This window comes from Rattus norvegicus, chromosome 16, assembly GCF_021556685.1.
Source record: "Rattus norvegicus strain SHRSP/BbbUtx chromosome 16, alternate assembly SHRSP_T2T, whole genome shotgun sequence".
Classification (NCBI taxonomy): Eukaryota; Metazoa; Chordata; class Mammalia; order Rodentia; family Muridae; genus Rattus; species Rattus norvegicus.
The window spans coordinates 85802713-85815742 of NC_141549.1; the positions used below are offsets into that span (position 1 = coordinate 85802713).

The window sequence follows — 13030 nt, forward strand, 5'->3', positions numbered from 1 at the left end:
TCACAACCACATGGACCAGCTCGTGACTGATGTTCGGGCACTCATTTTGAGGAAAGCAAACTTACCCTTGCTATGTTTGAACACGCTCCATGAAATACCTAGAGGACAGAGATGCCCACCCTCCTTCCCTTCTGTCCCAGATGGCTTAGCCACAAACCTGTGCTCTGTGAGGACGCTCACAGCAGATGGGTGGTTGGCACAGTAGGCAAGGTACAGGGTCCTCATCTGCGGCATCAGGCTCAGGAAGCAGCCACCGACTCTCTGCTGGGCTTCAGGAGACCTGTACGCAGGACAGACACCATCAGACAGAAGACCAGCAAGTGGCAGGCGCTCCGTGATCTCTTCTGCCCGGTCTCTGTGCCTTTCTGACCCTGCCCCTCCTATAGGCTGACAGGCTAACCTTCTAGTGTGCAGAAGGCTAGGTCTGACATGCCACATGCCTGACCAACCTAGCCAAGTCCATGTCCTGAAGCCTCAAACGCTGTATACGAAGTTAGAAGACACCAAACACGACTGTCTCATTGCAGACACCAAACACGACTGTCTCACTGAAGGAAACAAACACGACTGTCTCACTGAAGGAAACAAACACGACTGTCTCACTGAAGACACAAGCACGACTGTCTCACTGCAGACACCAAACACGACTGTCTCACTGAAGGAAACAAACATGACTGTCTCACTGAAGACACAAGCACGACTGTCTCACTGACGACACCAAACATGACTGTCTCACTGAAGGAAACAAACACGACTGTCTCACTGCAGACACCAAACACGACTGTCTCACTGAAGACACAAGCACGACTGTCTCACTGAAGACACCAAACACGACTGTCTCACTGAAGACACAAGCACGACTGTCTCACTGAAGGTAACAAATGCTTCCTACCCACGTGGTAACGAGGGTGGCCAAGAGTAAGTGGCAGGCGCCTCCCACTGCAGGTCAAGAGCTGGAGGGGCAGCTCTTCCCACTCCCAGGCATTGGCAATGGGACACAGGAGTCTAAAGCTTAGAGAAGAAACAGTTAACCAGAACCCACTGTGGAGAGGGACAGTAGACCTCAGTGGTGAGAGTTGGGTGTGCCAGCTGGCTGGACACAAATAGGGTCACATTTGGGGTCACTGGGAGCCTGACGTGCTCTGCCTATCTCGCACAAGTGTAGGCTTGGGACAGGACACCATGCTACATGGGCTGAGGGGACACCCCACCTTCCTGTGCCCCGGTAGTGCACATCCACCAGATTCCTAGCACACAGAGAGCAAAGAGGACTTCCCGTGCCTTGGGGACTCTGACCCAGAGATCATAGAACCAAAGCTACTGATGCCAAAAGTCCTCCCCAGCGCCACTAGAGCATTTGCCATGTGCTATCTCCGCTCTAAGCAGCTGCTGGCCAGGCACAGGTCAGCGTAATATCAGCTAGAGACATCTGGAAGGAGAGAGCCTCACTGGGCTAACAAAACCCTCTTTAGGACTGGGCTCTAGAGTGGCCTATAGGGCACTTTCTCAGTTAGTGATCAGTTGTGAGTGGCCTCAACCCCTGGGCTGGTGGTCCTGGGTTCTAGAAAAAAAGCAAGATGCACAAACCAGCAAGCAGCACCCCTCCATGGCCTCTGCATCAGCTCCTACCTCCAGGTTCCCACCTGGTTTGAATTCCTGTCTTGACTTTGCTAAATGGACTGTGAATCAGGACATGTAAGCCAAATAAACCCTTTCTCCTTCCCAAGATGCTTTTGGCCACAGTGTTTCATCACTGCAACAGTAACTCTAATTAAGACAGTTGGCAAGGAAGACTGATGGACGGAGGAAAGAAGGAAGGAAGGAAGGAAGGGAGGAAGTAAAGGAGGGAGGGAGGCAGGGAGGCAGGGAGGCAGGCAGGCAGGCAAGGCAGGCAGGGGAAAAAAAGAAAAGAGCAAAAACAAACAAGATGAAATGGGGTTAGAAGGGCAGACCAGACTATGTTCAGAAAGCATCAAATCTGAGAAAAGGAACAAGACTACTGCCTATCTAAAATATATGACAACTGAGGACTTCAGCAGAGTATTTGTGACCTAGGCCATGGGCAGAGAGAGCATGCATTAGGCACACTTAAGGCTCTGAGATCAATCCCTGCAGTGCAAATAAAATACAACACAATGCAGTGACAGGAAAATAGAGGGTAGACAGTACGAGAATGGAGTGCTAGAAACCCAGAATAGAAAGCAGTGTACACGATCACGGCATGTACACCACTGTGCACACACCAATGTTCCAGAATGGAAAAGGCACATGCATAGGCAAATCAGGAAGAAGCAGGTGTCCGTACAGGAAGTGGTTCCTACACTGCCTGGGTAAGCCCTAACCCAGACAGCACAGCAGCGAATGTAGGAGGAGCTAGCAACAGCACCAGAAGCTGAAGCTAGCTTCACAGAGGGCTGAGCAGCTCAAGACTCCCTCAGGGCTACATGGACAACACAACAACATTAAGGTGGCACAAGCCTACCACTGGAGGCCAGACCTCGGCTGTCTGCCTGCCCAGAGTGCACACCCCTTTAGAAACAGTCAAACAGAAGAAGACAACAGGGCTGACCCAGAAGGAGGCAGATGGGCCCTGGGAAGAAGGCTGGGCCATCTTTGCTCTGCTACTCCCTCATGAACCAAGCCCAGGCCACTACAGAAGCAACGCGTGTTTTAACTACTGAACCACTTCTCCAGCCTTGGGTTTGCTTGCTTGCTTGTTTGTATGTGGAAGCCTTCACTGTCCTTGCTGCAGAGGAGGCCATGTACTCTTAGCCAGCATCCCGCTCTGGACAGGCCCTGGGTCTCATGTGATGGTGGAGAGCAGCAGGCATGTTTTAATCTTTCATCAGCCCCACGACAGTTATCTGGAGGAGGCTGGGCCGGGCCGCAGGGCCATCAGGAGATGTGGCTGAGGCTTGGTTTCCAGCACCATGGAGGCTCAGACCTCTGTACTCCCAGGTTCAGAGGCTCCAGAGCCTCTTCTACTCCCACTGACAACAGGCACATACCTAGAACACATACATACATACATGCAAGCAAAACACTCATACATGTAAGTAAAATCTACATTTCTTAACAAAATAGAAACCTAAAACAATAACCCGAGTTTTATTTACAAAACTCATTAGATCACTCAAAATTCATTCACTCTCTTCCTTCAACTGACTCAGGGCCAGATACCTGCCTGACAAGAGAAGAGGAGAAGGGAGAAACAGGTGGGAAGCTGCTCAACACAGACTTCCTGCAGGCAATATCTGGAGCAGAGGTGACACCCAGTGGTGACAGCCTGCAGGCAGAGGTAGCAGCACAGGAAGCACGGACCCTCCCAGGCCTGCAGCCAGCTGTCCGTCACTGACTTCATAAGCAGGCAAGGAGAGGAGACTGCAGGAGTGTGAGCACAGACCCAGACCCCACAGAGGGTCTGAGCGAGCACAGCCACAGTCCCCACAGAGGGTCTGAGTGAGCACACAGACCCAGTTCTACAAAACAGGATGGGGGAGGGGTGGCTCTAAAACTCCAACTCCAGACCCTGGTGTCTCTTCCAAGAGGCTGTCTCTACAGCCACCCTGCCTTAGGCCACACTCCAGGCCCAGCCAACAGCAGACTTGTCACCCTGCCTAAAGACAAAAACAGCTCAAAACTGGGCTTGGGACCTCACTCCAAATCTCTGCCTTGCCTTCCAAGGTAGCAGCATCATGAATTCACCTGATGCTACACACCTATGATCCCATTCACAAAAGCCACCGAGACAGCAGAGATAGCCTGGGCTACAGAGAGACTCAGCTCCGGCCTGGTACCTTGTCACGATCTTGTCTCTTGTTTTTCTGGGGTTTTTTTTAAATATATGTATGGGTGTTTTGCTGGCGTATATATGCTGCCTGTGGAGGCCAAAAATTAGGAGTTGGATCCCCTGGAATTGTGGCTACAGATGGTTGTGAGCTGCTGTGTGGATGCTGGGAACAGAACCCAGGTCCTCAGCAGGAGCAGCCTGTACTCTTCAGGGAACAAGAGCTGGTGAGCTGAGACAGCTTTCACATTAGGAACTCAAGCTATTACCACACCAAGTATTTTACCTCAGTAACGTTATCCCCAATCCCCAAAGTGAACAATCTTCGAGGTTCAATTTTAACAGAATGTGAAGTTGTTTTTCATAGTAAAATACAAGGAAATTCTAAACTTCTATACGTCTGATTTGAAGCCGTTTAAGACACAATGAAGATGCTCAGAATTTATTTAAAAATGTTTTCACACTTGCGCATACCCCAGCCCCTGTGGACAGAACTCAGGTCCTCTGACTTGGGTAAGCAGCTTTACCCACCTATTCTCCTCTGTGGCCCCAGAGCACATGTTTTTATAGATGCAACTGATAACCACAGCTAACATTCCCATACCAGTGTGGCTGGTACTGAACGAAAACCTCGTCCCCTCATCTAGCAGGAATACAGTGGCTCATCAGAAAGGAATCCTGTCAACTGAAACAATACGTAAAAGGAGAGCTTATGCCAAACCCACTCTCAGACGCTCAAACACCAAAACGGAGTGAGAAGCAGCTCCAGAGACTCTGGGGGTGGGAGGGGGTGGGGGGGGGATTGGAGTGGGGGTGGAGGATCGTCTCAGAATCAATGGACACTCCCTACTGTGGGGAGGGAGGGGGAAGAGGGAAGGAGGCAGGCCACTGGCCTTGCATTCTAGTCCACTACTCTCTGTCCCCGATTTTATCTTAAATCCCATCTCTCTCAATAGGTCACTTAAAGGAGTTGATGAATTAATACAACTGAACATGGAGATCACTGCCTGGCACACGGGGTTAGGAACTCAGTAAACAGCGGGCACATATGAAAGTGACCCTGTGGTTACTCTGTAAGCCCAAGGCATGCTGGCCACTGTGGTCATTTGCAGGCCAGAGGAAGATGACTACAAGGGCACACTGTTGAAGAAGCTGCCCTCCACAGCGCACAGCATGCAAACAGCTCCATCACTGGTCGGTCACCTCTGTACCCGCCTCCATTGTCAGCTTAACCCTCCATCTCCTGAAGTCTTTCCCAGGCTAAAAACTGTGTCATAAAACCCAGCCAGCCTAATTCACAGCTTTTACTACCAAACCACCTAAAGGAGAAGAAGACAAACCACCAGCTTCTACCTTCAGCACTGTTGACTCACATTATTGTAAACTCACATTATTGTAAACTTGGTGCTTTTGATACCAACTGAACACATTTATATTTGTAAGCTCTCAGTCGTCTACTTACTTTGTGCATTCTTCTAGGGACTGTACAAGCACTTGCTGGAAGGAAGATATTTCCTCTAGATTTCCCATTAAATATGAAGTGTTTGCTGAACTCAACCTAAGGCCAAGAAAAACCAAAACAGAGGACTGTCAGTGGACTGACTTCAGTCCCGACTCCTACCACAGAGCTTACTGAGGCCCGATGCACTGCTGTGCTTGCAGCAAGCAGGCACGCCGACCTCCACCCACCACCTCAGTCTCCCCCTCTGCAAACACAAGTACAGACTGAGGGGACCAGCCAGCAGGAAGTCAACACACGCACACACGTTCTGGCCAACTTACTTCTCGCTGGTCTGCAGCGGCCGCAGGTAGGTTGACAGCACAGACTGCAGCTCCTTGGAATACTCATGCTCTGTTTCCAGGATGTTCTGTAGCACCTGTGGTGAGTAACACACGGTCACTCACATGGCAAGAGGCATCTGACACAGGGTATAAGCCAGGAAGCCCATCCCCACGGATCACGTCACCCCTTGTTGCTGACATGCAATACTAATGCACTCACTGGCGTTACTCTTGTGCGGTATAAATCACTAACCCTAGATGATGAGTTATGAAGGCCGAGGTCTGACTTTGTCTTACTGACAACAGACATGCCTAGGTTTTGTGAAAGCACAGTCCATCCTTGGACAAGCAAGGCCAGGTCTACTTAAATCACAAAGGACAGATGCAGTCTCAAATCACCTATGTGCTTCTAGAAGATGTGCCTCTAAAACGCTGTGTGGTACAGAAAAAGCCACCAAGTACCACACACAAAAATCACCCAGTTAGTCTAAGAGCAGGAAACTAACCTACAATGACAGGCAGAGGAGAATGGGGACCAGAGTGGCTCTGAATTCTAACTTGGGTATAAGGTACCCAGGTCAACACACTTGCTGAAGCTCACTGAACTTCCCTAAGCAAAACAGCCCAAACCCAAAGTGATCAGGAGTCTTAAACTGTCTGAGCACTCCCACAATGCTGTAGGGTTTACGCTTTGGACCATTTCAGTATTTGAGTTTAGGAATGTTTGACCAGTGAAGTCTACACAGATATCCCCCAAACTCCAGAATCCGACAGAATTCTGGTTCTAAGCACTGAGGTTATGGACACGTAACCTGCATGTAAGACATCTCCCAATTTAATACATGAACATTATCCTTGACTGACTCTAAAACACAGGAATAAACGCGTGGGAACAGACTTTCATTAGACAGAGTGATATCCTGGATCATCCCCCACACAACATTCATTGACGATAAAAAAGGCCCACAAAAGCAAAAACTTCCTTAAACAGACATTATTCTTACCAAGGATAGTGAAGTAAGTATAAACTAACTCTAAAACTTAAAAAGTTCCAAACAGCATGTCAGTATAATACATTTAGCAAAAACTACTAAAATTCTCAAAGTTCCAAACACACGAACTTAAACAAATGCTTCCCCCAGAAACCGTCAATCGCATAGGCACCTGGCCAGGCAGGACGGAAGGGACAAGAGCCACAAGCTCTGACACCCAGGCAGCAGACACCTGTCCTTGCACCTAGCCATTGACTTAGGTACAGTAGGCTTCTACCCCAAAGCATGTCCTTTATCTAGGCCTGGTGCACACACCTATCTCTCAGCCCCTTAGGAGGCTAGTGCAGGGCAATTACAAAGGTAAGGGTTGCCCTACTCTGAAGCAAGTTCAAAGCCAGCATGAGTAACAATGGGCAAACAGCATATACTGTTCCCAAATAAACGAGAGAGAGAGAGAGAGAGAGAGAGAGAGAGAGAGAGAGAGAGAGAGAGAGAGAGAATATGAGAATATGAGAATATGAGAATATGAGAATATGAATATGTGTAGAGAGAGATGGGGGCAGGGGGAAGCAAGAACTAGGAACACAGTCTCTGGTAGCCACAGACCCTGAAATCAAGATCCAGGACACCTCCCCAACTCACTCCCATACGTACACACAGTTTCCTTTTCAGAGCAGTAAGCTCCTTTCATGTTCAACACCCAGTGAACTGCAGAGCCACAAAGTGGCAGTGGGTCTGACCTTGCCACTGGTCCCATAGGCATTCAGGGCTACAGGGCAGAGCTCAGAGATAGATCTACACACAGGGCTAGATCTACATACCCAGCCCCCCACCAGAGAGGGAGACCCTTTGCATCCCACCCTCTGGACAGCCAGGGCTGTTTAACCAGGTCACACAGTGAGCACTTTCCGAGCACTTCCTGAATCATGTGCCTCACAAAGCCCACACTTGCCTCGACTCATCACAGGCTGCAAAGGGTAGTCAAGGTGCCACCACTTCCCTTTCTGACCAGGACTGGATGAGCTGACTGGGTTTAAACACTTGAGCTGAACTTCACTTGCACCATCGGACTGCTCTTCAGCTCAGTGCTGTCCCTGCAGACTCTAAGGAGCCCTAAGCAGATGAAGCGTACAAGCAACTTACACACTCAACCCCAAGATGAAACACCACAGGCTCTGTCTCCGTGGATGCCCAAGCCTGGCTTCCTCCTGAATGGACTTATTCATGGAGAGAGCTTGGGAGACAGCCAGGAGGGGGAGGGACCACGCAGGGAGTTCATTCCTTTGTGGGGAAATCTAGATGGTACACCCAAATTGACAATGTCCTGCTATGACACTCGCTGAATCCAAGTGTCAAAGGTCTGGTGACAGACCTGCAGACTGCAGACACTGCTCCAGAGATAGTCATGTAAGCCAGATGCAGTTCTCCAAAAGTGACAGAACAAGAGGACAGCCACCAGCAGCCTAGGGTCTGAAGAAAAAGGATTGTCCCAGGATGCTTAAGGGAAGCTCTAAGCCAATGCTGCAGCACAGGGAGGAGGGACGGCTGGAGACCTGAGCAAGGCACACCCTCAGAACCTAACCTTCCCAAGGTGATGAGCAAAGGAAGAACAATGCTAGAGAGCCCTGGTGCAGAGACCCCAGGACTCTGCGCCGTCCTCAGCCACAGCCTGGACACAGCTGTGCACATGCAAGGCTTCCCAAGGGAATGTCACAAAGCTCCCCACAGCCCCACAGAAGCAAGTTCACCCTGCCGCTCCACTCCAGCTCATGACCAGTGCCACATACTCCGTTCAGACACCTACTGAGTTTTCAACACTCCCCAGAAGACAAGGCAAGACATGCTGGTGTCTGCACAGGAACACACACCACATGCCGTCACCGGCCTACAACAGTGCCACCAACCCCTCGCCCAGGGGGCTTAAGTGCTTTCTGACCTAAGTAGCCTCGTCACCCTACCTGGCCTGAGTCTGCCAGTCACTAGCCTCACCTCTCCTCCTCTCTGCGCCTCAGACACATGCTGGCTGCTGCAGGACCCCATGGACCTCACCCCAGTGGACACGGCTCCATCACACCATGCCTGGGAACCCAGAATATAGCAGTGTTCAGGGAGATGCAGACTTTGTGACCCACAATGCTGAAGGCCAAAGGAAAAACCCCAGGCAGCATGGCTGGCTCTGAGTCACGAGACACAGAGCTATCCAGTCACATAATAGTGCCACCCAGGAGGGCGGGCACCCTCAGCAGCCACACAGACGTTCCTAAGACCTTCTGCCTTGAAACAAGCCAACTCCCACACTGTGCAGACACAGACGCTGGCTTCATGGGGATCGGTTAAAGGAATACTTGGCATCTCAGACTTGAGATGTCCTGTGTGTCCCTTAAAAATAGCCAAGCTACAGGGCTGGAGGTGTAGCTCAGTGACAGATGCCTCCTAGCATGTGTGGGGCCCTGGGCTCCCTCCTCAGCACTGTGAAAAAGTTGAAACATCTATAAAGTAACTGACTTACATATAAGAACACAAGGCATTAGGTCATTGCTTTAAGATTCCCCCAAAGATCACCATACACCAAACCCAAATGTTCACAGTACAAGCCTAGTTCACGCACGGGGCAAGTAAAACGGTACACCTATCCTATCCTGAGCAGTCTCCACTCTGCCAACCGTCCCAACTGCATGCCGCCACGGAGTTTGGCCTTTTGTGTTTGTGTGAGTGAGTGTGCATGTGTGCACATGCATGAGTTTTCCTCAATCACTTTCCATTTTATGTTTTTGAGATCGGGAAGGAACCTGGAACTCAGGCAGGGAGACTAGCTCATTGGTGAGCTCACAGGAGCAACTGTCTGACCTCCTGGGCACTCCACTCCCTGGCTTCTCCATGGATGCTGGGATCCAGACTCAGAGGCTCAGGCTCCCACAGAGTTTTCCTGCCTTTAACAACCTCCTGACATCTAGAGTCAACTTGACTGTTAGACAAGTGCACTTTAATATCGACAATGCCAGTCCAGTCTATCTGAATTTTCAAATGTGAATTCCCAAGTTGGACTCTAGTCACAATTTAGCATTTGACAAGCAGTCTGTGTGCAGTGTGAGCAACAAAGTGGTGGGGAAATAAGCAACTGCAAAGGCTCCTCTGGCTCTGTAATTCTCGGGGGACAGCAGGGACCCCATTCTGACATTACTGACTGAACAGTGTGAGGGTTACTCTCAACTGTCAATCTTGACAGAATGTAGCATCCTGGGAAATAAGCTTCTGGGCTTGACAGAGGGTGATTATCATGACCGGGCTAACGAAGTGGGAAGACCTGCCCACTGTGGGTGGTATCAATCCCTGAGCTGTGATCTTAGGCTGTACATGAAGAAAAAATGAGATAAGCACAGGCATTCATTGTTCTTCCCTGAGAGCACAGTAGGCTGAGCTGCTTTCTGACTCCCCACCAAGGCAGGCTGTAGGCTGACACTGTGAGCCAAAATAAGCCTTTCCTTGTGCTTTTGTCCGGCATTTTACCACAAGAACAGGGAAAGAAACTGAGACAATATCCTGATTTACACTTGCCTGACATTGCGACCCACTTAACTGACAGACAAGTGTGTTAATGTCTACCTTTTAATGTCTACCTTTTAAAGCGAATAGTTGTGCTACTGTATCCCTAACTCAGGACTCTGCTAGGTTTGGGAGAGACATTTCTTGTAAATGTTAAAGTTTGACTAGATTGAATGGGCTGAGAGATACAGCTCAGAGACTACAGCACTGGCTGTCCATCCAGAGGACCTGGGTTCAAGTCTCAGCATCCATCACAATTGTCTGTAACTCTGGGTCAAGGGAATCCAACGCCCTCACACAGACACACATGCAGACAAATAAAAGAATATGCTTATAAAATAAAAATAAATAATTTTAAATAAGGAAAATAACATTAAAAAAATTTACCAGACAAAGTGGGTCCAAAGAATCCATGTTAAAAGAGTAGTGATCAGGGACACAGCTACCCACGCCCACGCCGACGCCCACACAACCTCTGCCCTGCTCAGTTAGGCACTAGTTATGCGGGCTCATGCACAGCTGTGCTCCAGCCCTGGCTAGGCAGCTTATAGCTCTAGCTAGATACCCGGTCTCCTGCTCCTTCTTTCACACAATGCAATCTTCTGGGTTAGGTAGTAGGAAATGCTGACTACCCATCACCTAACACACGCAGCCACCAACACTATCACAAGAGGCTTCTCTTTGAGGGACTTTTTAATGTCTCTGGCATTCCCTGGGGTTAGGTTAACTCACTCACTCCCTCACTCACCATGCTGGGCTCCTGCTGCCACCTGAAACTTCAGTCTGTGTCATCCTGGCCCACATAACACAAGCAATTACATAGAAACAGCAGGGAGAAAATATACCGGAGGAGCTGAAGATGTCCCACTTCCACAGAAACTGTGGCTAGGACATAATAAGTGAGGCACTCCTAGGAGAGGCAGGGAGTCATGCTGCAGGTCTCCCAAAGCTCACCTGTCAGACTCCCAAGGTATATTATTGGGGGCAGGCAGGCTTTGAGGTTCCAGAAGGCCATGCCAGTTAATGTGAGCCTTCCCCACTTCCCCCCTCTTCCCCTCTCTCCTTCTTGAGGATCAGAGGTAAACACTCAGCTGCTGCTCCAGTGCCATGCCTGCCTGGCTGCCTGCCACCATGCTCCTCGTCATGATCATCACAGACTCTAGCCCTCTGGAGCTAGGAACCCAGTAAAGAGCTCCCTTTGTAAGCTGCCTCAGTCAGTGTCTTTTCAAAGAAACAGAAAAGTAACTAGAGATGTGGGATACAAAAGAAATCTTAATCAATGTGAAAGGCAAAAGAACAGATGAAGCAAGCCCTGGGCTAGCAGTGTGTGCACCAGCCTCTCTCTCTTCTTTGGCCCTAGCACTCAAGAGGCTGCAGAGAAGCCCAAGGCCACTGGGGAACATAGGACAAAGCACAGGAGTGTCTCGTGTCTGACAGCTGCATAACGCATGTCTGCTTCCTATCACTCAGCCTGCATTAAGTGTGTCAAGCGAAAGCACCCTGTGTTTTCTTTTTTTTTTTTTTTTTTGGTTCTTTTTTTTCGGAGCTGGGGACCGAACCCAGGGCCTTGCGCTTCCTAGGCAAGCGCTCTACCACTGAGCTAAATCCCCAACCCCCACCCTGCGTTTTCTACACTAGACATTAGTCACTTCCTTTGGCAACACACGTGCTCAGAAGGAAAGCCTGCTAGGTGAGCAGACCCCAGTGATGAATGGGAACACCAAAGACTGGCAAGGGTCTGGAGTAGGACATCCAAGTCCTTACTGGATCCTAATGGGAAAATGCCTGTCATCACGCTATGGGTGGAGCCAACAGTTTCACTGTCAGGATACATCGAGTTTAGACATAGGTCTTGTCACAGGCATGCCTCTTCTAACTGCATGACCTGGTCACTAGGATCTCATGAGCATCCTTAGAGACAACCAGGACACCTGCTTGCAAACAGAACAGTTCCGTGACATCTGCCATGCATTTTTATTCAGGGTTTCTACATGTGCTGCCCGTACCATGGAAACCGCTACAGGTCCTCAGAAGGCACCCAGAGGCTAATCGCAAGCTCTCTTCACATTACCTGACCAATGCTAGCAGTGTCACATCATACTGCAGTCGTCACTGCTCCAGTCGCCAGAAGTTCATCCCAACTACTCCATGGCTAACAACAAGGGCAATTAGAGCCAGAGCATGCGCCTTCCCACTGCACACCAGCAGCAGCAGGTAAGGGTGCTCAGGCAGCCAGCTAGGCCAGCTCAGCTAAGCTGCCAGCATCGGGACATGCAGTGAAGAGCTGAGTGCATGGGGACAGGCTTCAGGTGCAGGACATGTCAGGACAGGACCCTGACATGACAGCAGACAGCACTTATCACATGTCAGCCCGGGCAGCTGAAGGCCAGCAAAACCAGAGCAGGAGAGTCAAGGGCACCACGTTATACATAACACCTGTCTTTACTGTTCAGAGACTCTAGAGCAGGGTCCTCAACCCTGTAACACAGTTCCTCATGATGTGGTGATCCAACCATAAAATTATTTTGTTGCTACTTCATAACCAGTTTTGCTGTTATGAATTTAATGTAGGCATCTGTTTTCCAATGGTCTTAGGTGACCCCTGTGAAAGGGTCACAACTCACAAACCGAGAACCACTGGTCTAGGTGATGCCTAACTCCATGTATGTTGATACAGACACAGTAATCTAGAGAAAGACAAGAGCAAAGAATGAAACAAACCCATAACACTAAAGGCTATCTACTCCATCCCACGCAGTCCTGGTGGCACCTCAAGTGCGGAAGGACTTTAAATCTGGCACTACACCTTTTCAACACTGAACAGTCATAGCCCCAGACTGTGACAAGAGGCGGGAAATCCCGACTCCGTAGACGCCCCTTCAGGACAGCAGACCTGTGTGCCTGCAGCCCTTGCCTTCCTGGTCTA

General features: G+C 49.8%; 1 protein-coding gene across 11 annotated transcripts in view; it reads right to left on the minus strand.

Moving 5' to 3' along the window:
- The window catches only part of Arhgef7 (Rho guanine nucleotide exchange factor 7), a 111485-nt gene that overhangs the window by 31071 nt on the left and 67384 nt on the right, over window positions 1-13030 (minus strand). For all 11 annotated transcript variants that reach the window (NM_001113522.3, NM_001113521.3, XM_087587330.1 and 8 more), the window contains 3 exon segments: window positions 158-280; window positions 5250-5345; window positions 5570-5664. In NM_001113522.3, the coding sequence (NP_001106994.3) occupies window positions 158-280; window positions 5250-5345; window positions 5570-5664 (314 nt within the window).